Source organism: Bombina bombina, chromosome 6 (assembly GCF_027579735.1).
Source record: "Bombina bombina isolate aBomBom1 chromosome 6, aBomBom1.pri, whole genome shotgun sequence".
Lineage (NCBI taxonomy): Eukaryota > Metazoa > Chordata > Amphibia > Anura > Bombinatoridae > Bombina > Bombina bombina.
Window position 1 is genome coordinate 37,772,261 of NC_069504.1, and position 27,569 is coordinate 37,799,829.

A 27,569-nucleotide genomic window follows, 5' to 3' on the forward strand; every position below is an offset into this window, starting at 1 on the left:
TAGCTGTATTACCCATTGATTTAACTGGGAGAACCAGAATTGGATCACCAGAACTATAGTGTGACAGACAACAAATCAATAATAGTGCATTATAATCACACTACAACCTCGATACGAGCTAACCTAAACCAATGGTATCAACAACATAGTGAGAACTGATAATACATTAATAAGTATCAGGCCAAATTAATTATAACAGATCTCACATATTTGACTAGCTATTCACGATAGAGCAAAATTTTAAATGTTTTGTGTTCACCCATTTTTTTAATTAAGAAAATAAAAGTTATATTTTAAATTGCCCTGTCTCTACTAATATAGTCTGGGCACAGAGTGCTACCCAAGCATTTTTCTTTCAGGGACTCTATGTCCCAAATGGTTTGTGAAAGTTCCTAGAGGTCCCGGTGCACCCTGATGCCTTTCCGATACCTAAACGGGTGGCGGACATAGTGAATAAGGAGTGGGAGAAGCCAGGCATACCTTTTGTCCCTCCTCCTATATTTAAGAAATTGTTCCCTATGGTCGACCCCAGGAAGGACATATGGCAAACAGTCCCTAAGGTCGAGGGGGCGGTTTCTACACTTGCCAAACGCACGACCATTCCCATTGAGGACAATTGTGCTTTCAAAGATCCTATGGATAAAAAATTGGAGGGTTTGCTTAAAAAGATTTTTGTACAGCAAGGTTACCTCCTTCAACCTATTTCGTGCATTATTCCTGTCACTACAGCGGTGTGGTTCTGGTTCGAGGAACTGGAAAAGTCGCTCACTAGGGAGACTCCGTATGAGGAAGTCATGGACAGAATTCACGCATTTAAGTTAGCTAATTCCTTTATTTTAGACGCCGCTTTGCAGTTAGCGAGATTAGCGGCGAAAAATTCAGGGTTTGCAATTGTGGCGCGCAGAGCGCTCTGGCTAAAGTCTTGGTCGGCGGATGTATCTTCCAAGACAAAATTGCTTAATATCCCTTTCAAAGGTAAGACCCTTTTTGGGCCAGAATTGAAAGAAATTATTTCAGACATCACTGGGGGAAAGGGCCATGCCCTCCCACAGGATAGGCCTTTCAAGGCTAAGAATAAGTCCAATTTTCATTCCTTTCGCAATTTCAGGAACGGACCGGCTTCTAACTCGGCAGCCTCTAGACAAGAGGGTAACGCTTCCCAGACTAATCCAGCTTGGAAACCAATGCAAGGCTGGAATAAGGGTAAACAGGCCAAGAAGCCTGCTGCTGCTACCAAGACAGCATGAAGGGGTAGCCCCCGATCCGGGACCGGATCTAGTAGGGGGCAGACTCTCTCTCTTTGCTCAGGCCTGGGCAAGAGATGTTCAGGATCCCTGGACACTAGAAATAGTCTCTCAGGGTTATCTTCTAGAATTCAAGGAACTACCCCCAAGGGGAAGGTTCCACATTTCTCCAACATAGGTGTGTCCGGTCCACGGCGTCATCCTTACTTGTGGGATATTCTCCTCCCCAACAGGAAATGGCAAAGAGCCCAGCAAAGCTGGCCATATAGTCCCTCCTAGGCTCCGCCTACCCCAGTCATTCTCTTTGCCGTTGCACAGGCAACATCTCCACGGAGATGGCTTAGAGTTTTTTGGTGTTTAAATGTAGTTTTTGTTCTTCAATCAAGAGTTTGTTATTTTAAAATAGTGCTGGTATGTACTATTTACTCTGGAACAGAAAAGAGATGAAGATTTCTGTTTGTAAGAGGAAGATGATTTTAGCAACCGTTACTAAAATCGATGGCTGTTTCCACACAGGACTGTTGAGATGAAGTAACTTCAGTTGGGGGAAACAGTGGGCAGACTTTGCTGCTTGAGGTATGACACATTTCTAACAAGACTTGGTAATGCTGGAAGCTGTCATTTTCCCTATGGGAACCGGTAAGCCATTTTCTTAGTTTAAGTAAAAGAATAAAGGGCTTCATTAGGGCTTAAAAAACTGGTAGACATTTTTCTGGGCTAAAACGATTACTTTACTAAGTATATTTGGCAGATTATTACTTTTAATAGTTGTTAAATCTTGGGGATTGTTTTAATAAAAACGGCAGGCACTGTATTGGACACCTTTTTCACTGGGGGCCTTTTCTAGTTATAGACAGAGCCTCATTTTCGCGCCACTAATGCGCAGTTGTTTTTGGAAAGCAAGGCATGCAGATGCATGTGTGAGGAGCTAAGAATCACTGAAAAAGCTTATTGAAGGCATCATTTGGTATCGTATTCCCCTCTGGGCTTGGTTGGGTCTCAGCAAAGCAGATTCCTGGGACTGTATAGGGGTTAAATGTAAAAACGGCTCCGGTTCCGTTATTTTAAGGGTTAAAGCTTTCAAATTTGGTGTGCAATACTTTTAAGGCTTTAAGTTACTGTGGTGAAATTTTGGTGAATTTTGAACAATTCCTTCATACTTTTTCACATATTCAGTAATAAAGTGTGTTCAGTTTAAAATTTAAAGGGACAGTAACGGTTTTATTGTAAAAGTTTTTTGTGCTTTGTTGACAAGTTTAAGCCTGTTTAACATGTCTGAACCATCAGATAACGATGTTCTATATGTATGAAAGCCAATGTGTCTCCCCTTTTAAATATATGTGATATATTTGTGTCATAATGTCCAAACAAAGTAGGGATAATAATGCCATAGATATGATATTGCCCAAGATGATTCCTCTAATGAGGGGAGTAAGCATGGTACTGCATCATCCCCTTCTGTGTCTACACCAGTTTTGCCCACACAAGAGGCCCCTAGTACATCTAGTGCGCCAATACTTATTACCATGCAACAATTAACGGCTGTAATGGATAACTCTATAGCAAACATTTTATCCAAAATGCCTACTTATCAGAGAAAGCGCGATTGCTCTGTTTTAAACACTGAAGAGCAAGAGGACGCTGATGATATCTGTTCTGACATACCCTCACACCAATCTGAAGGGGCCAGGAGGGAGGTTTTGTCTGAGGGAGAAATTTCAGATTCAGGAAAAATTTCTCAACAAGCAGAACCTGATATTGTAACTTTTAAATTTAAATTAGAACATCTCCACGCACTACTTAAGGAGGTATTATCTACTCTGGATGATTGTGACAATTTGGTCATTCCAGAGAAATTAGGTAAGATGGACAAGTTCCTAGAGGTTCCGGTGCCCCCCGATGTTTTTCCTATACCCAAGCGGGTGGCGGACATAGTAAATAAGGAGTGGGAAAGGCCCGGCATACCTTTTGTCCTCCCCCTATATTTAAGAAATTATTTCCTATAGTCGACCCCAGAAAGGACTTATGGCATACAGTCCCCAAGGTCGAGGGGGCGGTTTCTACTCTAAACAAACGCACTTCTATTCCTATAGAAGATAGTTGTGCTTTCAAGATCCTATGGATTTAAGGTTAGAGGGTTTGCTTAAAAAGATGTTTGTTCAGCAAGGTTACCTTCTACAACCAATTTCATGCATTGTTCCTGTCACTACAGCTGCGTGTTTCTGGTTCGAAGAACTAGAAAAGTCGCTCAATAAAGAATCTTCGTACGAGGAGGTTTTGGACAGAGTTCAAGCTTTTAAATTGGCTAACTCTTTTATTTTAGATGCCGCTTTGCAATTAGCTAGATTAGCGGCGAATAATTCAGGGTTTGCTATCGTGGCGCGCAGAGCGCTTTTGCTTAACATCCCTTTCAAGGGTAAAACACTGTTTGGCCCTGACTTGAAAGAGATTATTTCAGACATCACTGGGGGAAAGGGCCACGCCCTTCCTCTGGATAGGTCTTTTAAGGCTAAAAATAAACCAAATTTTCGTCCCTTTCGTAGAAACGGACCAGCCTCAAATTCTACACCCTCTAAGCAAGAGGGTAATACTTCTCAAACCAAGCCAGCCTGGAGGCCGATGCAAGGCTGGAACAAGGGTAAGCAGGCCAAGTCACCTGCCACTGCTACCAAAACAGCATGAAGTGTTGGCCCCCGATCTGGGACCGGATCTGGTGGGGGGCAGACTTTCTCTCTTTGCTCAGGCTTGGGCAAGAGATGTTCAGGATCCTTGGGCGCTAGAAATAGTTTCTCAAGGTTATCTCCTGGAATTCAGGGAACTACCCCCAAGGGGAAGGTTCCACGGGTCTCAATTATCTTCGAACAGGCATTCTTACACTGTGTAGAAGACCTGTTAAGCATGGGAGTGATTCATCCTGTTCCATTAGGAGAACAAGGGATGGGTTTTTACTCCAACCTGTTCATAATTCCCAAAAAAGAGGGAACATTCAGACCAATTTTAGATCTCAAGATTCTAAACAAGTTTCTAAGGGTTTCATCGTTCAAAATGGAAACCATTCGAACGATCCTTCCTACCATCCAGGAAGGTCAATTCATGACCACGGTGGACTTAAAGGATGCGTACCTACGTATTCCTATCCACAAGGAACATTTTCGGTTCCTGAGGTTCGCCTTTCTGGACAAGCATTACCAGTTTGTGGCACTTCCATTCGGATTAGCCACTGCTCCAAGGATTTTCACAAAGGTACTAGGGTCCCTTCTAGCGGTGCTAAGACCAAGGGGCATTGCAGTAGTACCTTACTTGGACGACATCCTGATTCAAGTGTCGTCTCTGTCAAAAGCAAGGGCTCATACGGACATTGTCCTAGCTTTTCTCAGATCTCACAGGTGGAAAGTGAACATAGAAAAAAGTTCTCTGTCCCCGTCAACAAGAGTTCCCTTCTTGGGAACAATAATAGTTTCCTTAGAAATGAAGGTTTTTCTGACAGAGGCCAGAAAATCAAAACTTCTAAGCTCTTGTCAGGTACTTCATTCTGTTCTTCTTCCTTCCATAGCGCAGTGCATGGAAGTAATAGGTTTGATGGTTGCGGCAAGGGACATAGTTCCTTTTGCACAAATTCATCTAAGACCATTACACCTGTGCATGCTCAGACAGTGGAATGGGGATTATACAGACTTGTCTCCGACGATACAAGTAGATCAAATAACCAGAGATTCACTCCGTTGGTGGCTGACCCTGGACAACCTGTCACAGGGAATGAGCTTCCGCAGACCAGAGTAGGTCATTGTCACGACCGACGCCAGTCTGGTGGGCTGGGGCGCGGTCTGGGAACCCCTGAAAGCTCAGGGTCTATGGTCTCGGGAAGAATCTCTTCTCCCGATAAACATTCTGGAACTGAGAGCGATATTCAATGCTCTCAAGGCTTGGCCTTGACTAGCAAAGGCCAAATTCATAAGGTTTCAATCAGACATCATGACGACTGTTACATATATCAACCATCAGGGGGAAACAAGGAGTTCCCTGGCGATGGAGGAGCATCCGGGGGAGTGGGAACTCCATCTGGAAATCTTTGCCCAAATCAATTATGGGGCATTCCAGACATGGTTCTGATGGCCTCTCGTCAGAACTTCAAGGTCCCTTGTTACGGGTCCAAATCCAGGGATCCCAAGGCGACTCTATTGGATACAATAGTAGCACCTTGGATCTTCAACCTAGCTTATGTATTCCCACCGTTTCCTCTCATTCCCAGGCTGGTAGCCAGGATCAATCTGGAGAGGGCTTCGGTGATCTTGATAGTTCCTGTGTGGCCACGCAGGACTTGGTATGCAGACCTGGTGAATGTGTCATCGGCTCCACCATGGAAGCTACCTTTGAGACAGGACCTTCTTATTCAGGGTCCATTCGAACATCCGAATCTGGTTTTCCTCCAACTGACTGCTTGGAGTTTGAACGCTTGATTTTATCAAAGCGTGGGTTTTCAGATTCTGTAATAGATACTCTTATTCAGGCTAGAAAGCCTGTAACTAGAAAAATTTACCATAATATATGGAAAAAATATATCTGTTGGTGTGAATCTAAAGGATTCCCATGGAACAAGATAAAAATTCCTAAGATTCTTTCCTTTCTACAAGAAGGTTTGGAGAAAGGATTTTCTGCAAGTACAGATCTCTGCTTTATCTGTTTTACTTCACAAAAGGCTGGCAGCTGTGCCAGACGTTTCAGCGTTTGTTCAGGCTCTGGTTAGAATCAAGCCTGTTTACAGACCTTTGACTCTTCCCTGGAGTCTTAATCTAGTTCTTTCAGTTCTTCAAGGGGTTCCGTTTGGACCCTTACATTCCGTAGATATTAAGTTATTATCTTGGAAAGTTTTGTTTTAGGTTGCAATTTCTTCCGCTAGAAGAGTTTCTGAGTTATCTGCTCTGCAGTGTTCTCCGCCCTATCTGGTCCATGCAGATAAGGTGGTTTTACGTACTGAGCCTGGTTTTCTTCCGAAGGTTGTTTCCAACAAAAATATTAACCAGGAGATAGTTGTACCTTCTTTCTCCAACATAGGTGTGTCCGGTCCACGGCGTCATCCTTACTTGTGGGATATTCTCTTCCCCAACAGGAAATGGCAAAGAGCCCAGCAAAGCTGGTCACATGATCCCTCCTAGGCTCCGCCTACCCCAGTCATTCTCTTTGCCGTTGTACAGGCAACATCTCCACGGAGATGGCTTAGAGTTTTTTAGTGTTTAACTGTAGTTTTTATTATTCAATCAAGAGTTTGTTATTTTGAAATAGTGCTGGTATGTACTATTTACTCAGAAACAGAAAAGAGATGAAGATTTCTGTTTGTATGAGGAAAATGATTTTAGCAACCGTAACTAAAATCCATGGCTGTTCCACACAGGACTGTTGAGAGCAATTAACTTCAGTTGGGGGAACAGTGTGCAGTCTCTTGCTGCTTGAGGTATGACACATTCTAACAAGACGATGTAATGCTGGAAGCTGTCATTTTCCCTATGGGATCCGGTAAGCCATGTTTATTACGATCGTAAATAAGGGCTTCACAAGGGCTTATTAAGACTGTAGACTTTTTCTGGGCTAAATCGATTCATTATTAACACATATTTAGCCTTGAGGAATCATTTTATCTGGGTATTTTGATATAATAATATCGGCAGGCACTGTATTAGACACCTTATTCCTTAGGGGCTTTCCCAAAGCATAAGCAGAGCCTCATTTTCGCGCCGGTGTGGCGCACTTGTTTTTGAGAGGCATGGCATGCAGTCGCATGTGAGAGGAGCTCTGATACTTAGAAAAGACTTTCTGAAGGCGTCATTTGGTATCGTATTCCCCTTTGGGCTTGGTTGGGTCTCAGCAAAGCAGATACCAGGGACTGTAAAGGGGTTAAAGTTTAAAACGGCTCCGGTTCCGTTATTTTAAGGGTTAAAGCTTCCAAATTTGGTGTGCAATACTTTTAAGGCTTTAAGACACTGTGGTGAAAATTTGATAAATTTTGAACAATTCCTTCATGTTTTTTCGCAATTGCAGTAATAAAGTGTGTTCAGTTTAAAATTTAAAGTGACAGTAACGGTTTTATTTTAAAACGTTTTTGTACTTTGTTATCAAGTTTATGCCTGTTTAACATGTCTGAACTACCAGATAGACTGTGTTCTGAATGTGGGGAAGCCAGAATTCCTATTCATTTAAATAAATGTGATTTATGTGATAATGACAATGATGCCCAAGATGATTCCTCAAGTGAGGGGAGTAAGCATGGTACTGCATCATTCCCTCCTTCGTCTACACGAGTCTTGCCCACTCAGGAGGCCCCTAGTACATCTAGCGCGCCAATACTCCTTACTATGCAACAATTAACGGCTGTAATGGATAATTCTGTCAAAAACATTTTAGCCAAGATAAACACTTGTCAGCGTAAGCGCGGCTGCTCTGTTTTAGATACTGAAGAGCATGACGACGCTGATATTAATATCTCTGAAGGGCCCCTAACCCAGTCTGATGGGGCCAGGGAGGTTTTGTCTGAGGGAGAAATTACTGATTCAGGGAACATTTCTCAACAGGCTGAACCTGATGTGATTGCATTTAAATTTAAGTTGGAACATCTCCGCATTCTGCTTAAGGAGGTATTATCCACTCTGGATGATTGTGACAAGTTGGTCATCCCAGAGAAACTATGTAAAATGGACAAGTTCCTAGAGGTGCCGGGGCTCCCAGAAGCTTTTCCTATACCCAAGCGGGTGGCGGACATTGTTAATAAAGAATGGGAGAGGCCAGGTATTCCTTTCGTCCCTCCCCCCATATTTAAAAAATTGTTTCCTATGGTCGACCCCAGAAAGGACTTATGGCAGACAGTCCCCAAGGTCGAGGGAGCGGTTTCCACTTTAAACAAACGCACCACTATACCCATAGAGGATAGTTGTGCTTTCAAAGATCCTATGGATAAAAAATTAGAAGGTTTGCTTAAAAAGATGTTTGTTCAGCAGGGTTACCTTCTACAACCAATTTCATGCATTGTCCCTGTCGCTACAGCCGCATGTTTCTGGTTCGATGAGCTGATAAAGGCGGTCGATAGTGATTCTCCTCCTTATGAGGAGATTATGGACAGAATCAATGCTCTCAAATTGGCTAATTCTTTCACCCTCGACGCCACTTTGCAATTGGCTAGGTTAGCGGCTAAGAATTCTGGGTTTGCTATTGTGGCGCGCAGAGCGCTTTGGTTGAAATCTTGGTCGGCTGATGCGTCTTCCAAGAACAAGCTACTTAACATTCCTTTCAAGGGGAAAACGCTGTTTGGCCCTGACTTGAAAGAGATTATCTCTGATATCACTGGGGGTAAGGGCCACGCCCTTCCTCAGGATCGGCCTTTCAAGGCAAAAAATAAACCTAATTTTCGTCCCTTTCGTAGAAACGGACCAGCCCAAGGTGCTACGTCCTCTAAGCAAGAGGGTAATAATTCTCAAGCCAAGCCAGCTTGGAGACCAATGCAAGGCTGGAACAAAGGAAAGCAGGCCAAGAAACCTGCCACTGCTACCAAGACTGCATGAAATGTTGGCCCCCGATCCGGGACCGGATCTGGTGGGGGGCAGACTCTCTCTCTTCGCTCAGGCTTGGGCAAGAGATGTTCTGGATCCTTGGGCGCTAGAAATAGTCTCCCAAGGTTATCTTCTGGAATTCAAGGGACTTCCCCCAAGGGGGAGGTTCCACAGGTCTCAGTTGTCTTCAGACCACATAAAAAGACAGGCATTCTTACATTGTGTAGAAGACCTGTTAAAAATGGGAGTGATTCATCCTGTTCCATTAAGAGAACAAGGGATGGGGTTCTACTCCAATCTGTTCATAGTTCCCAAAAAAGAGGGAACGTTCAGACCAATCTTAGATCTCAAGATCTTAAACAAGTTTCTCAAGGTTCCATCGTTCAAGATGGAAACCATTCGAACTATTCTTCCTTCCATCCAGGAAGGTCAATTCATGACCACGGTGGATTTAAAGGATGCGTATCTACATATTCCTATCCACAAGGAACATCATCGGTTCCTAAGGTTCGCATTCCTGGACAAACATTACCAGTTCGTGGCGCTTCCTTTCGGATTAGCCACTGCTCCAAGGATTTTCACAAAGGTACTAGGGTCCCTTCTAGCTGTGCTAAGACCAAGGGGCATTGCTGTAGTACCTTACTTGGACGACATTTTGATTCAAGCGTCGTCCCTTCCTCAAGCAAAGGCTCACACGGACATCGTCCTGGCCTTTCTCAGATCTCACGGATGGAAAGTGAACGTGGAAAAGAGTTCTCTATCCCCGTCAACAAGGGTTCCCTTCTTGGGAACAATTATAGACTCCTTAGAAATGAGGATTTTTCTAACAGAGGCCAGAAAAACAAAACTTCTAGACTCTTGTCGGATACTTCATTCCGTTCCTCTTCCTTCCATAGCTCAGTGCATGGAAGTGATCGGGTTGATGGTAGCGGCAATGGACATAGTTCCTTTTGCGCGCATTCATCTAAGACCATTACAACTGTGCATGCTCAGTCAGTGGAATGGGGACTATACAGACTTGTCTCCGAAGATACAAGTAAATCAGAGGACCAGAGACTCACTCCGTTGGTGGCTGTCCCTGGACAACCTGTCACAAGGGATGACATTCCGCAGACCAGAGTGGGTCATTGTCACGACCGACGCCAGTCTGATGGGCTGGGGCGCGGTCTGGGGATCCCTGAAAGCTCAGGGTCTTTGGTCTCGGGAAGAATCTCTTCTACCGATAAATATTCTGGAACTGAGAGCGATATTCAATGCTCTCAAGGCTTGGCCTCAGCTAGCGAGGGCCAAGTTCATACGGTTTCAATCAGACAACATGACAACTGTTGCGTACATCAACCATCAGGGGGGAACAAGGAGTTCCCTAGCGATGGAAGAAGTGACCAAAATCATTCTATGGGCGGAGTCTCACTCCTGCCACCTGTCTGCTATCCACATCCCAGGAGTGGAAAATTGGGAAGCGGATTTTCTGAGTCGTCAGACATTGCATCCGGGGGAGTGGGAACTCCATCCGGAAATCTTTGCCCAAGTCACTCAGCTGTGGGGCATTCCAGACATGGATCTGATGGCCTCTCGTCAGAACTTCAAAGTTCCTTGCTACGGGTCCAGATCCAGGGATCCCAAGGTGGCTCTAGTGGATGCAGTAGTAGCACCTTGGACCTTCAAACTAGCTTATGTGTTCCCGCCCTTTCCTCTCATCCCCAGGCTGGTAGCCAGGATCAATCAGGAGAGGGCGTCGGTGATCTTGATAGCTCCTGCGTGGCCACGCAGGACTTGGTATGCAGATCTGGTGAATATGTCATCGGCTCCACCTTGGAAGCTACCTTTGAGACGAGACCTTCTTGTTCAGGGTCCGTTCGAACATCCGAATCTGGTTTCACTCCAGCTGACTGCTTGGAGATTGAACGCTTGATTTTATCGAAGCGAGGGTTCTCAGATTCTGTTATCGATACTCTTGTTCAGGCCAGAAAGCCTGTAACTAGAAAGATTTACCACAAAATTTGGAAAAAATATATCTGTTGGTGTGAATCTAAAGGATTCCCTTGGGACAAGGTTAAGATTCCTAGGATCCTATCCTTCCTTCAAGAAGGATTGGAAAAAGGTTTATCTGCAAGTTCCCTGAAGGGACAGATTTCTGCCTTGTCGGTGTTACTTCACAAAAAACTGGCTGCTGTGCCAGATGTTCAAGCTTTTGTTCAGGCTCTGGTTAGAATTAAGCCTGTTTACAAACCTTTGACTCCTCCTTGGAGTCTCAATTTAGTTCTTTCAGTTCTTCAGGGGGTTCCGTTTGAACCCTTGCATTCCGTTGATATTAAATTATTATCTTGGAAAGTTTTGTTTTTAGTTGCAATTTCTTCTGCCAGAAGAGTTTCAGAATTATCTGCTCTGCAGTGTTCTCCTCCTTATCTGGTGTTCCATGCAGATAAGGTGGTTTTACGTACTAAACCTGGTTTTCTTCCAAAAGTTGTTTCTAACAAAAACATTAACCAGGAGATTATCGTACCTTCTCTGTGTCCGAAACCAGTTTCAAAGAAGGAACGTTTGTTGCACAATTTGGATGTTGTTCGCGCTCTAAAATTCTATTTAGATGCTACAAAGGATTTTAGACAAACATCTTCCTTGTTTGTTGTTTATTCCGGTAAAAGGAGAGGTCAAAAAGCAACTTCTACCTCTCTCTCTTTTTGGATTAAAAGCATCATCAGATTGACTTACGAGACTGCCGGACGGCAGCCTCCCGAAAGAATCACAGCTCATTCCACTAGGGCTGTGGCTTCCACATGGGCCTTCAAGAACGAGGCTTCTGTTGATCAGATATGTAGGGCAGCGACTTGGTCTTCACTGCACACTTTTACCAAATTTTACAAGTTTGATACTTTTGCTTCTTCTGAGGCTATTTTTGGGAGAAAGGTTTTGCAAGCCGTGGTGCCTTCCATTTAGGTGACCTGATTTGCTCCCTCCCTTCATCCGTGTCCTAAAGCTTTGGTATTGGTTCCCACAAGTAAGGATGACGCCGTGGACCGGACACACCTATGTTGGAGAAAACAGAATTTATGTTTACCTGATAAATTACTTTCTCCAACGGTGTGTCCGGTCCACGGCCCGCCCTGGTTTTTTAATCAGGTCTGATAATTTATTTTCTTTAACTACAGTCACCACGGTACCATATGGTTTCTCCTATGCAAATATTCCTCCTTAACGTCGGTCGAATGACTGGGGTAGGCGGAGCCTAGGAGGGATCATGTGACCAGCTTTGCTGGGCTCTTTGCCATTTCCTGTTGGGGAAGAGAATATCCCACAAGTAAGGATGACGCCGTGGACCGGACACACCGTTGGAGAAAGTAATTTATCAGGTAAACATAAATTCTGTTTTGTGTCCGAATCCAGTTTCATAGAAGGAACGTTTGTTACACAATTTGGACGTTGTCCGTGCTCTAAAATTCTATTTAGAGGCTACTGAAGATTTTAGACAAACATCTTCTTTGTTTGTTGTTTATTCTGGTTAAAGGAGAGGTAAAAAAGCAACTTCTACCTCTCTTTCCTTTTGGTTTAAAAGCATCATCAGATTGGCTTTTGAGACTGCCGGACGGCAGCCTCCTGAAAGTATCACAGCTCACTCCACTAGGGCTGTGGCTTCCACATGGGCCTTCAAGAATGAGGTTCCTGTTGACCAAATTTTTTTTTAATTATATACTTTTGCTTCTTCGGAGGCTATTTTTGGGAGAAAGGTTTTGCAAGCCGTGGTGCCTTCCGTTTGGGTGACCTGATTTGCTCCCTCCCTTCATCCGTGTCCTAAAGCTTTGGTATTGGTTCCCACAAGTAAGGATGACGCCGTGGACCGGACACACCTATGTTGGAGAAAACAGAATTTATGCTTACCTGATAAATTACTTTCTCCAACGGTGTGTCCGGTCCACGGCCCGCCCTGGTTTTTTAATCAGGTCTGATGAATTATTTTCTCTAACTACAGTCACCACGTTACCATATGGTTTCTCCTATATATATTTCCTCCTGTCCGTCGGTCGAATGACTGGGGTAGGCGGAGCCTAGGAGGGACTATATGGCCAGCTTTGCTGGGCTCTTTGCCATTTCCTGTTGGGGAGGAGAATATCCCACAAGTAAGGATGACGCCGTGGACCGGACACACCGTTGGAGAAAGTAATTTATCAGGTAAGCATAAATTCTGTTTTCTCACTTATCTTCAAACCAAATAAGTAGACAGGCATTCTTACATTGTGTAGAAGACCTGTTAAAGATGGGAGTGATACACCCAGTTCCAACTGTGGAACAAGTTCAGGGGTTTTTACTCAAATCTGTTTGTAGTTCCCAAAAAAGAGGGAACTTTCAGACCAATTCTGGATTTAAAAATTCTAAACAAATTTCTCAGAGTTCCATCGTTCAAAATGGAAACCATTCGAACAATTTTACCTACAAACCAGGAGGGTCAATATATGACTACCGTGGATTTAAAGGATGCATATCTACATATTCCTATCCACAAAGATCATCATCAGTTCCTAAGGTTCGCCTTTTTTGGACAAATATTATCAGTTCGTGGCTGTCCCATTCGGACTAGCCACTGCTCCCAGAATTTTCACAAAGGTGCTCGGGTCCCTTCTAGCGGTTCTAGGACCAAGGGGCATTGCAGTGGCACCTTATCTGGACGACATTCTAATGCAAGCGTCGTCTCTTTCCCAGGCAAAGGCTCATACAGACATTGTTCTAGCCTTTCTCAGATCTCACGGGTGGAAGGTGAACGTAGAAAAGAGTTCCCTGTCTCCGTCGACAAGAGTTCCCTTTTTGGGAACAATAATAGATTCTTTTGAAATGAAGATCTTCCTGACAGAAGTCAGAAAGTCAAAGCTTCTAAACGCTTGTCAAGTTCTTCTCTCTATTCTGCAGTCTTCCATAGCTCAGTGCATGGAAGTAGTAGGGTTGATGGTTGCAGCAATGGACATAGTTCATTTTGCTCGAATTCATTTAAGACCATTACAACTGTGCATGCTCCAGTAGACAGGATCACCTGTCTCAGGGAATGAGTTTCTACAGACCAAAATGGGTCATTGTCACGACCGACGCCAGTCTATCAGGCTGGGGCGCGGTCTGGGATTCCCTGAAAACTCAGGGTTTATGGTCTCGGGAAGAGTCTCTTCTCCCGATCAACATCCTAGAACTGAGAGCGATATTCAATGCTCTCCGGGCTTGGCCTCATCTAGCGAAGGCCGGATACATAAGATTCCAGTCAGATAACATGACGACTGTAGCTTACATCAACCATCAGGGAGGAACAAGGAGTTCCTTGGTGATGAGAGAGGTATCCGAGATCATCAAATGGGCGGAGGATCACTCCTGCCACCTATCTGCAATCCACATCCCAGGAGTAGACAACTGGGAGGCGGATTATCTGAGTCGTCAGATTTTCTATCCGGGGGAGTGGGAACTCCACCCGGAGGTGTTTGCCCAGTTGACTCAATTATGGGGCATTCCAGACATGGATCTGATGGCGTCTCGTCAGAACTTCAAGGTTCCTTGCTACGGGTCCAGATCCAGGGATCCCAAGGCCACTCTAGTGGATGCATTAGTGGCGCCTTGGTCGCTCAACCTAGCTTATGCGTTTCCACCGTTCCCTCTCCTTCCCAGGCTTGTAGCCAGGATCAAACAGGAGAAGGCCTCGGTGATTCTGATAGCTCCTGCGTGGCCGCGCAGGACTTGGTATACAGACCTGGTGAATATGTCATCGGCTCCACCATGGAAGCTACCTTTGAGACAGGATCTTCTAGTACAAGGTCCATTCGAACATCCAAATCTAATTTCTCTGCAGCTGACTGCTTGGAAATTGAACGTTTGATTTTATCCAAGCGAGGGTTTTCAGATTCAGTGATAGATACTCTGGTCCTAGCCAGAAAACCTGTGTGTAGAAAGCTTTACCATAAAATATGGAAAAGATATCTGTTGGTGTGAATCCAAGGGATTCTCCTGGAGGAAGATTAAATTCCTAAGATCCTCTCCTTTCTCCAAGAAGGTTTGGATAAGGGATCGTCAGCGAGTTCTCTAAAAGGACAGATTTCTGCTTTATCTGTCTTGTTATACAAACGACTGGCAGCTGTGCCAGAGTTACAAGCTTTTGTACAGGCTTTGGTCAGAATCAAACCTGTTTACAGACCCTTGACTCCTCCTTGGAGTCTAAATTTAGTTATTTCAGTTCTTCAGGGGGTTCCGTTTGAACCCTTACATTCCATAGATATCAAGTTGCTATCTTGGACAGTTCTGTTTTTGGTTGCTATTTCTTCTGCTAGAAGAGTTTCTGAATTATCTGCTTTGCAGTGTGACCCACCCTATCTGGTGTTCCATTCAGATAAGGTTATTTTGCGTACCAAGCCTGGTTTTCTTCCAAAAGTTGTTTCCAACAAGAATATTAACCAGGAAATAGTTGTTCCTTCTCTGTGCCCGAATCCAGTTTCAAAGAAGGAACGTTTGTTACACAATTTAGATGTAGTCCGTGCTTTAAAGTTCTATTTAGAAGCAACAAAGAATTTTAGACAAACATCATCTTTGTTTGTCGTTTACTCTGGTAAGAGGAGAGGACAAAAAGCTATTGCTACCTCTCGTTCTGGCTGAAAAGCATTATCCGATTGGCTTATGAGACTGCCGGACGGCAGCCTCCTGAACGAATCACAGCTCACTCCACTATGGCTGTGGCTTCCACATGGGCCTTCAAGAACAAGGCTTCTGTTAATCAGATATGTAAGGCAGCGAATTGGTCTTCTCTGCACACTTTTGCCAAATTTTACAAATTTGATATTTTTGCTTCTTCGGAGGCTGTTTTTGGGGGAGAGGTTTTGCAAGCCGTGGTGCCTTCTGTTTAGGTAACCTGATTTGCTCCCTCCCTTCATCCGTGTCCTAAAGCTTTGGTATTGGTTCCCACAAGTAATGGATGACGCCGTGGACCGGACACACCAATGTTGGAGAAAACAGAATTTATGCTTACCTGATAAATTACTTTCTCCAACGGTGTGTCCGGTCCACGGCCCACCCTGGTTTTTTAATCAGGTTTGAAAATGTTTTCTTTTTCTTTATACACTACAGTCACCACGGCACCCTATAGTTTTCTCCTTTTTCTCCTAACTGTCGGTCGAATGACTGGGGGGCGGAGCCAGAGGGGGAGCTATATGGACAGCTCTTGCTGTGTGCTCTCCTTGCCTTTCCCTGTAGGGGAGGAGAATATCCCACAAGTAATGGATGACGCCGTGGACCGGACACACCGTTGAAGAAAGTAATTTATCAGGTAAGCATAAATTCTGTTTTTGCCTCTCTGCAGCCTACTGTTCGGCCATCAGTGGCTCAATGTATGGAGGTAACTGGTCTGATGTTCGCTTCCATGGACATAGTTCCCTTTCCTCGATTCCATTTGAGAGCTCAGCAATTATGCATGCTCAGACAATGGAACGGGGTCCATTCAGATCTGTTTTAGAGGATAGATCTAGATCAGTCGACAAGAGACTCTCCCGTGGTGGTTTTCTCAGGAGCATCTGTCTCAAGGCACATGCTTCCGGAGACTTTCCTGGGTGATTGTGACCATGGACGCCAGCCTGCTGGGCTAGGGAAGCAGTCTTGGACTCAAAGGCGCAGGGACTATGGACTCGGGAGGAGTCTGCTCTCCCCATAAATATCTTTTGAGTTGAGAGTGATTTACAATGCTCTGATGGCTTGGCCTCAGTTGCCCTTAGCCTGGTTTATCAGGTTACACTCGAATAATATCACCTCAGTGGCTTACATCAACCACCAGGGAGTAACTCTGAGTTCCTTAGCCATAAAGGAGGTGGCTTGGATTGTTCAGTGGGTGGAAGCTCACAATTGCTGTGTATCTGCCATCCTCATTCCAGGTGTGGACAACTGGGAAGCGGACTTTCTGAGCATAGACATTTCATCCCGGGGAGTGGGCTCTCCATCCGGAGGTGTTCTCCAGGTTAACCCTCAAATGGGGGATGCCGGAGTTGGATTGGATGGTGTTTAGGCAGAACGCCAAGCTTCCCGAGATACCGTTCAAGGTCAAGAGATCCGCAGGCTGCTCTGATAGATGCTCTGGCGGTTCCTTGGGATTTCAGTCTGGCATATCTGTTCCTCAATTTGATCTCCTTCCACGAGTCATTACTCGTATAAAACAGGAGAGAGCATCAGTAATTCTAATAGCTCCTGCGTGTCTTTGCGGGATCTGGTATGCAGACCAAGTGAAGATGTTATCTTTTCCACCTTGGAGGTTGCCTCTGAGGAAGGACCTTCTAACTCAGGGTCCATTCCTTCATCCAAATCTTGTTTCTCTGAAGCTGACTGCTTGGAGATTGAACGCTTAGTTCTGTCTAAGCGTGGTTTTCTGAGTCGGTCATTGAGACCTTGATTCAGGCTTGCAAGCCTGTTACTAGAGTGTTTTACCATAAGGTATGTTGTAAATACCTTTATTGGTGTGAATCCAAAGGCTACTCTTGGAATAGGGTTAAGCTTTTTAGGATTTTGTCTTTTCTCCAGGAAAGTCTGGAGAAGGGATTGTCAGTTAATTCTCTGAAGGGTCAGATTTCTGCGTTATCTGTTTTGTTGCACAAGCGTTTGGCAGATGTGCCAGATGCTCAATCTTTTTGTCAGGTCTGGTTAGATTTAGGCCTTAAAGGGGCAGTCTAGTCAAAATTAAACTTTCATGATTCAGATAGGGCATGTAATTTTAAACAACTTTCCAATTTACTTCTATTATCTAATTTGCTCAGTTCTTTAGATATCCTTTGTTGAAGAAATAGCAATGCACATGTGTGAGCCAATCACACAAGGCCTCTATGTGCAGCAACCAATCAGCAGCTACTGAGCATATCTAGATATGCTTTTCAGCAAGTGATATCAAGAGAATGAAACAAATTAGATAATAGAAGTAAATTAGAAAGTTGTTTAAAATGACATGCTCTTTCTAAATCACGAAAGAAAAAAATTGGGTTTCATGTCCCTTTAAGTTTGTTGCTCCTCCTTGGAGCCTTAACATTGTTAATTTTTTGCAGCAGGCTCAGTTTGAGCCATTGCATTCCATAGATATTAAGTTATCTTGGAAGGTTTTATTTCTTATTGCTATCTCTTCTGCTCGGAGAGTCTTGGAACTCAAGGCTTTTCATTGTGATTCGCCTTATCTTTCATGCAGATAAGGCGGTTCTTCGGTCTACGTTGGGTTTTCTTCCTAGAGTGTTTTCAGATAGAAATATTAATAATGAAATTGTTGTTCCTTCTCTATGTCCTAATCCTTCATAAGGAACGTTTGTTGCACAACTTGTATGTTGTGCGTGATCTAAAGTTCTGCCTACAGGCGACTAAGGATTTTCGCTAGTCCTCTGACCTGTTGGTTTCTCTGGAAAATGTATAGGTCAGAAGGCTACTGCTGCTTCTTTCTCTCTGGTTGAGAAGTATGGCTTTCTGGATATGGAGAGTCCACAACCCCACCCTTAAATTTAAGACGGTTATTTTTTACTAAACCTCAGGCACCTCTACACCTGTGTGTTATTCCATTTTCCATTTCCCTTCAGTCAAATGACTGGGGATTATGGGTAGTGGAGTGACACTTAACAGCTTTGCTGTGGTCCTCTTTGCCGCCTGCTGCTGGCCAGGAGTAATACTCCCACTAGTAATTGATGACGTCGTGGACTCTCCATATCCAGAAAGAAAGTCATTTATCAGGTAAGCATACATTTTGTTTCCCTTACTTTTTAATCACCTATTTTTTTTTATTATATTGCTGCTGTTTATAAAAAGTGATTAGAAGCACTGAAGAAAAAGTTACAAATGCTAATAAAATGGTTTTCATTTAAGCATAAACTTCCGGTATAGATATAAATGATGGAATAGGTGCTCTATATAGTAGGTCACCACATGTCAGCTTTTTACGGTTATGCTTCAACATCACGTCCCTTTAACATTAATACTTTAAATTGCATTCTATTGTTAAATAGAAATGTTTTGCGGATATGTTGGAATTATACTTTGTATCAATAATGGGAACAAAATTATGACCCTGTTGGACATCTTCGCCTTCCCAATCTCAGATAATTATTTCTTGTACAGTTTTAAAATTAAAAAGAAAAACTGACTTTAATAAATATAGGGCCAGATTATGAGTGCAATGTTTTGCGTCCAAACGATAAGGGATTTATCGCGGGTGATTGCGCTTGTCGGGTTCACTGCTTGTATTACAAGTTGAAAGTAAAAGATCGCTTGAGCTCAATTGCGATTTACTCTAGAATGATTACTGCGTCCTCAGAGCACTGGTTAACTGTTTTGCGAAACAAAGTTGCACAAAAAACCCCATCAAAAATACATTACATTAACACTCATACTAAAACCATCTAATAAATAATTAAAAAAAAATATTGCACACATTATAAGGACTCAGATATGAGGTTTCAGATGTTAGGGAAAAAAAACAGTGTGTGTATATGTGTGTATATATATATATATATATATATGTGTGTGATGTGTATAAATATATATATATATATATATATATCACACACACACACACACACACACACACACAATAGTGTGTGTATATGTACATATAAATGTGTATAAACCTATAAATGTGTATAAACCTATAAATGCGTATAAACACATAAATGCGTATAAACACATATACACAAACATAGACATCTATATAAGTGCATCGGAGCCCTTTGCAGCTAAGTAGCTGAAAACATGTAAAATCATATTTATGCAATATTCATATTTAGTAAAGTGTTGTATTTAGTGTAAATATTTCCCATTCCATAGCAGAATGTTCTATATATTTTATATAGATATTCCTATATATCTGTATATATCCTTCTTTCCCCGTTTTTCTCACTATCTCTCAAATTGCTATTTATTGTCCTGCTCTTCTAGTGTCCAACGGGTTTAATACACATCCATAAGACTGATACTGTGTGCTAATGAATGTCCTTGTTCATATATTAAAGGGGTATAATACACATCCATAAGACTGATACTGTGTGCTAATGAATGTCCTTGTTCATATATTAAAGGGGTATAATACACATCCATAAGACTGATACTATGTGCTAATGAATGTCCTTGTTCATATATTAAAGGGGTTTAATACACATCCATAAGACTGATACTGTGTGCTAATGAATGTCCTTGTTCATATATTAAAGGGGTTTAATACACATCCATAAGACTGATACTATGTGCTAATGAATGTCCTTGTTCATATATTAAAGGGGTATAATACTCATCCATAAGACTGATACTGTGTGCTAATGAATGTCCTTGTTCATATATTAAAGGGGTATAATACACATCCATAAGACTGATACTGTGTGCTAATGAATGTCCTTGTTCATATATTAAAGGCATAAAACCCACATTTTTTTTCTTTCATGATTCAGATAGAAGATACAATTTTAAACAACGTTCCAATGTACTTCTGTTCTTTTCTTATCCTTTGTTGAAAAGCAGGAAGATAAGTTTAGGCGCGTGCACGTGTCTGCAGTACTATATGACAGCAGTTTTGCTACAATGTTATTCATTAGTAAGAGCACTAGATGGCAGCACTGTCGTAGTGCTTCAGGCATGTGCTTGCTACCTATCTAGATATCTCTTCAACAAAGCATAACTTGAGAACACAAATTTGATAATAGAAGTGAATTGGAAACTTTTTACATTTTGTATTCTCTATCTGAATCACAAAAGAAAAATGTTGGGTTCATGTCCCTTCGATATATGGCGCTGGTTCTGTAACTTTATTGATGACACTTTCGTTAATTTCCTACAGGTAGAGCAGAACTGGGCAACAATACAGGGAGGTGAAATGACCATCCAGACAACTCAAGCGTCTGAAGCTACACAGGCCGTGGCATCCCTGGCAGAAGCAGCTGTGGCAGCGTCACATGATATGCCGCCCGGAGCCACCGTTACCATGTCCCTAAACAGGTAGTTGTGCAATATTAGCTAGAAGACGCAGGTGCTGTATGCTGTCAGTGTATGCACATTCCCTACGAAATAGCCACTTGATCCCTAAAGCATTTAACAGAAGCGCCTCAGACCTAATGTTATTTATGTACCCATGCATGGATATATGTGACCTGAACTGCGGGTTTAGACCATACCCTCCAGCACTTTTTGTGTGCTAGGCACATAGCTGTTCATGTGGATAACATAGCGGTTAAGCAGAACTGTCACTTTGGTAGAGCCAGGAACTGTGTAAATAGATTTCCCCTTGGGTCTTGTTAACTGCTGTGAGGTTGCAAGGGGAGAAAGTGCTGATTAATTCTGCTAACTCCAGACTTTTTGTCAAGTCTGTGCGATGCCTTATTAGGATAATATTGAGGTTAACTAGAATAGCGCAGTCATCATTTGTTAAGTTCAACGGGAAAATAGTTATCAAAAATGTAGTGATTTATGGTTTTATGTATAAATGTATTGCAGATGTGCTATTAACATAAAATATATAAAGAAAATATAACTGCTTTTGTACCATGGATACATAATAGTAGTATCCACAGAAAATGTTACCATCCGGGTGGGAGCAGTGTAATACTTTACAATATTAGAACATTTTCTGTTGTTTATAAATGTTACCCAAGCTATCCAAAGCACAAATTAATTGTATAATTTAAATTGATTTAATTATGTTTTGTGCAACAAACATTGAAAATTTTTTTTTAGCTTTACCACCTTAGGGACAAGGAATTTTACATAAAATCTTTCCCAAAGTACCGGAACAATTTTGTTATCAAACTGAAATAAAGCTCTTTTCTTTCCTATGACATGGAGAGTCTACGACATCATTCCAATTACTAGTGTAATATTCAACTCCTGGCCAGCAGGAGGAGGCAAAGAGCACCCCAGCGAAGCTGTTAAATGTAACTGCCTTACCCATAATCTCCAGTCATTCTCTTTGCCGCTGTTAATGGAGGTTGTGTGAAGTCGGTGTCTGAAGATTTTAATCCTTTTATGGGTACTGTTCCCTGCAAGCAAGGATTGGGGTCTAGCTGTGTCCATGTCAATCTCTTGAGTAAGAGTAGTTGTGGCTTTTAGCAGTTAAAAGGTGAGGAGGAAGTCTTTGCTTTACTTTTAACACTTTGCTACCCCTTTATAGAAAGCCAGAGTTAGTTACTCTGTTCTTTCTTTTCCTACAGGTCTATGACAGGGAGTGAAGCCCTGTCACACCTAAGGATCAGCATCTATCATGCAATTGGATCTAAGGTAAGTGCCTTTGCCTTCTAGGTACAGAAGGACAGCAGCACTTAAGAGGTTAAACCTCTCTTTCAGATCTGTTTTTTTCTGGGACATAATCCATTTTTTTATAGAGAGGATTCATACAGGGACAATATATTTAGCACATAATATGAATAGCACTCAGAATGAGACATGATGGCTAAGGGATGTATATGGTTAATAAATTCTACTCTTTATTAGGTAACCTAAGTTTTTTATTTTTAAGGCAGGCGCTTAAATGCAGGACAGAAGTCACCGTTACTTTTGAGGCTTATTTTATTATAAGATTATAATGAGTGAGCCAATTTTTTTTTTTTTTTTTTTATCTTCGCGCCCTTTTTACACTGGTAAAAAGTATTGCGCAGTGTTATTTGGTCCTGCTCACGTGACGCCCGCACTTCATGTTTACGGAGCGGTGCTGTTGAAATTAGTAAACTTTCATTACGAAGGGAGCTCCAGTGTCTACTCGTATCTGGTGATATTATTTACATCATCTACACAGGGCAACGATTGTTTAGGAGGAGAGGATTTCCTCTTACTAGTGGGATATCTCTCTTGGCAGTAGAAGCCTCAGCCAATCTGAGTTTTTTTTTTTTTCTTAAAGAAAGCATTTTGTTGTTTTTATTAAATTTTGAATTTAGAGGCCCAAATTCTAATTTTCATTGATAATCTAGATTTTATTGCCTGCTTTTGACAATTTCTTGTGGGACCTGTTTATTTTCTGCTATGGATTCTAAACAGGATCAATCCGTTTTTTTATGGATAGATGTTTACTATGTTTAGAGGCCCAAATTGTCCTTCCTATGCAATTTTGCTCCTCTTGTTTAACTAAGACTTTAATTACTCCCTTCTGAACCTACTGTCTCTCAGGATAATGTTGTGCGTGAAATGCCTCGGCTTTCTCCTCAAACGTCCAAAGCCTTAATTGTTTCTCACAATGTGCCTTCTGTGTCCTCTCATCCACCTGGGGGGGTGTATTTACCTGGGGATTTTCCCGCTCAGATTTCATCTGCAGTAACTGCGGTTTTGTCAGCTTTCCCTTCTTCGGGTAAGCGTAAGAAAATCTTAACGTCTGCCTGATAGTATGACTTCTGACTCTAGGTCGGCATTAGCCAATCTTTCTCAGATATCTGATGAGGAGAATACTTCATTAGCTTCTGAAGGTGAGATCTCAGACTCTGACACTTTAAAATTAACCTCTTCCTACTGAAGGAGGTTCTAGCTACTTTAGACGACTCTGAACCTTCAGTTGCTGTCAACCCCACGAGGTCTTCTAAATTGGATGGAGTTTGATTCCCCATCTTCTGAGGAGGTTTTTCCTGTCTGTAGGAAGATGTCTGAAATTATTGCTTAGGAATGGGATAGGCCAGGGGTTCCCCTTCCCCTGTTTTTAAGAAGTTTACTGTTGCTGACTCTATTTGTGACTTATGGCGCACTGTTCCTAAAGTAGAAAGAGCAATTTTTACTCTTGCAAAGAGAGCTACTATTCCTACAGAGTATAGTTGCTCATTTAAGAGCCCAATGGACAAGAAGCTAGAGGCTTACTTAAAAAAGATGTACATCATCAAGGGTTTCGAGTATTGCTACAGTTGCGGGAGCTGCATCTTATTGGTGCGATGCATTGTCTGATCTTATTACAGAGGAAACTACAGTAGAGGAGATCCAAGATAGGATCAAAGCTCTCAAATTGGCCAATACCTTTATCTCTGATGCCAATATGCAGATAGTTGGTCTGGGAGCTCAAATATCTAGCTTCATGGTACTAGCCCGCAGGGCTCTGTGGTTTAAATCATGGTTGGCCGATGTCTCTTCTAAGACCAAGCTTTTGGCTTTACCCTATAAGGGGAAAGACTCTTTTTGGACCTGGTCTAGCGGAGATCATTTCATTGATTACAGGTGGAAAGGGATCTTTCCTACCCCAGGACAAGAAGAATAGACCTAGAGGTCGTCAGGCTTCTAATTTTCGTTCCTTTCGTAACTTTAAAGGACAAAAGTCCTCCTTTCTTTTCAAAACCAGATCAACCCAGATCCACTTGAAAATCCAACCAGCCCTGGAATAAGGGAAAACAAAATAAGAAGCCTTCTGCTAACTCAGAAGGTTCTGCCCCCGATTCCAGTTTGGATCAGGTGGGGTGCAGGCTCTCTTTTTCGTCAAGCCTGGATACGCGATGTCCCAGACACTTGGGCGGTGCAGATAGTATCCCAGGGTCACAGAATGGGATTCAAGACTTGCCCTCCAAGGGGCAGATTTCTCCTGTCAAGACTATCCTCAAACCAAATAAAGGAGGAGGCCTTCTTAAATTGTGTAAAAGACCTATATTCTCTGTGAGTTATTGTTCCTGTCCCTCTAACAGAACAGGGTCTAGTATTCTATTCAAATCTATTTGTGGTTACCAAAAAGGAGGGAACTTTTTGGCCCATTCTAGACCTCAAGTGTCTCAACAAATTCCTCAGGGTAGCGTCCTTCAAGATGGAAACTATTTGTTCCATTATTTCTTTGGTACAGGAAGGTCAGTTTGACCACCATAGACCTGAAGGATGAATACCTTCATGTTCCCATTCACAGGGAACACCATCAGTAACTGAGGTTTGCCTTTCTGGACAAGCACTTCCAATTTGTTGCTCTTCCATTTGGTCTGGCCATGGCTCCCAGAATATTATTGGCTGTGATCAGATCCTAGGGAATTGCTGTGGCGCCTAATCTATGACATCTTGGTTCAGGCGTCATCTTTTCAATCTCATACAGAGATGCTGTTGTCTTTTCTACATTCCCACGGGTAGAAGGTGAATTTGGAAAAAAGTTATTTTGTTCTATCTACCAAAGTATGTTTCCTAGGGACTATAATAGATTCCCTGTCCATGAAGATTTTCCTGATGGAGGTCAGAAAAACCAAAATTGTTGCTTCCTGCCTTTATCTCCAGACTGCCTTTCGTCCATCTGTAGCTCAATGCATGGAGATGATTGGTCTGATGGTGGCATCTATGGACATCATTCCTTTTGCTCTGTTCCGTCTACGACCGCTGCAACTTTGTATGCTCTGTCAATGGAACGGAGATCATTCGGATTTATCACAGGATAAATCTGGACCCTCTAACAAGAGACTCTCTTGTGGTGGGTGACACTGGAACATCTGTCTCTGGGCACTTGCTTTCGGAGACCTTCCTGGGAAATTGTGACTACGTACTCCAGCCGGCCAGACTGGTGAGCTGTTTGGGGTCCTCAAAGGCTCAGGGCCTGTGGTCTCAGGAAGAGTCCTCTCTTCCCATAAAAATCTTGGAGTTGAGAGCTGTCTTCAATGCCCTAGTAGCGTGGCCTCAACTGTCGTTCGTCCGGTTTATCAGTTTTCTATTGGACAACATCACATTAGTGGCTTACATCAAACACCAGGTAGGGACTCGGAGTTCTTTAGCCATGAAGGAGGTGACTTGCATTCTGCAGTGGGCGGAAGCCCACGATTGTCTTCTATCTGCCATCCACATTCCAGGAGTGGACAACTGGGAAGTAGATTTTCTGAGCAGTCAGACCTTTCATCCCGGGAAGTGGGCTCTCCATCCGTTAGTGTTCTCTCAGATATTCCTCAAGTGGGGGTTCCAGAGTTGGATCTGATGGCGTCCCGCCAAAACGCCTTGGTTCCAAAGTACGGATTACGGTCAAGAGATCCTCAGGCCATTCTGATAGATAATCTAGCGGTTACATGGAGGTTTTCTCTGGCTTATCTGTTTCCTCAGTTTGCTCTCCTACCACAAGTCATTGCTCGTATCAAACAGGAGAGAGCGTCGGTGATACTGATAGCTCCTGCATGGCCTTGCAGGATTTGGTTCGTGGATCAAGTAAGGACGTGTCATCTATACCTCCTTGGAGGTTACCTCAGAGGAAATACCTTCTACTTCATGGTCCTTTCCTCCATCCAGACCTAGATTATCTGAAGCTAACTGCTTGAAGATTGAACGCCTAGTTCTGTCTAAACATGGTTTTTCTGAAGCCATTGAAACTGATTCAGGCTCGAAAACCGGTTACTCGCAAGATTTACCATAAGATATGGCGTAAATATCTTTATTGGTGTGAATCTAAGGGGTTCTCCTGGAGCCGAGTGAGGATTCCCCGTAATTTGTCTTTTCTTCAGGATGGCCTGGATAAGGGTTTATCGGTCAGTACCCTAAAGGGTCAGATTTCTTCGTTATCTATCCTTTTGCACAGACGTCTGGCAGACCTACCAGATGTTCAGGCCTTTGTACAGGCCCTGGTTAGAATCAGGCCTGTGTTTAAACCTGTTGCTCCCCTGTGGAGCCTTAATTTAGTTCTTAAAGTTTTGCAGCAGGCTCCGTTTGAGCCGATGCAAGTTGTTGATATAAAACGGATCCTGGAAGGTTTTGTTTCTTGTTGCAGTGTGATTTCCCCGTACCTTATTTTTCATGCTGATAAGGCGGTCCTTCATACTACATTGGGGTTTATCCCTAAGGTGGTATCGGATTGAAACATTAATCAGGAAATTGTTGTTCCTCCTTTTTGTCCTAATCCTTCTCAAAGGAATGTATTTTGCATAACTTGAATGTTGTGTGGGCTCTAAAAAAATCTACTTGCAAGCAACTAAAGATTTTTGCAATCTTCTGCCCTGTTTGTTGTTTTCTCTGGAAAACGTAAGGATCAGAAGGCCACTTCTACTCGGTGTCTCTGGTTGAGAAGTTTGCTTATTTTGGCTTATGAGACTGCTGGGCAGAAGCCTTCTGAGAGAATTACGGCTCATTCCACTAGGGCTGTCTCCTCCTTGGGCTTTAAAAAATAAAGCTTCTGTGGATCAGATTTGCAAGGCGGCAACATGGTCCCCTCTGCATACTTTTTCCAAATTCTACAAATTTGATACTTTTGCCTCAGCCGAGGCTTCTTTTGGGAGAAAGGTTCTTCAAGTGGTGGTGCCTTCTGTTTAGGTCCTCCTGCCTTTTTTTTCCCTCCCTGTGCATTCCATGTCCTCTAGCTTGGGTATTGGTTTCCACTAGTAATTGGAATGATGTTGTGGACTCTGTGTCATAGGAAAGAAAACAAAATTCATGCTTACCTGATAAATGTATTTCCGGACATGGAGTGCCATGACTCCACCCTCCTTTTTTTAAAATTATAATTCTGCAGTTTTTTTGAGTTAACCTCAGGCACTTTTTCACACTTGTGTTTTTCTTCCTTTACATTTCCTTCGGCTTAATGACTGGGGGTTATGGGTAAGGCAGTTACACTTAACAGCTTTGCTGGGGTGCTCTTTGCCGCCTCCTGCTGGCCAGGAGTTGAATATCCCACTAGTAATTGGAATGATGGGAACTCTCCATGTCCGTAAAGAAAGAAATTTATCAGGTAAGCATAATTTTTTTTTTTTTTTAATTTTAGTTTTTTAAATTTACCTATCAAAAGTATATAGTCATGTTAGTAGACAACTCAAGGTATTGATCTAGGCCCAATTTGGTATTTCATGCCACTGTTATGCCACTAAATGTGATCATATTAAAAAAAAAAAATTAACTTTTTCACAAACTTTGGGTTTCTCACTGAAATTAACACAAATTC

The 27,569-nt window shown here is 42.7% G+C and overlaps 1 protein-coding gene across 3 annotated transcripts in view; it reads left to right on the forward strand.

Moving 5' to 3' along the window:
• The window catches only part of NRF1 (nuclear respiratory factor 1), a 249,610-nt gene that overhangs the window by 158,256 nt on the left and 63,785 nt on the right, over positions 1-27,569 (forward strand). For 2 of the 3 annotated variants that reach the window (XM_053716373.1, XM_053716372.1), the window contains exon 9: positions 20,574-20,734. In XM_053716373.1, the coding sequence (XP_053572348.1) occupies positions 20,574-20,734 (161 nt within the window). The remainder of the gene's footprint in view (positions 1-20,573; positions 20,735-27,569) is intronic. The other variant, XM_053716374.1, reaches the window with a different exon arrangement.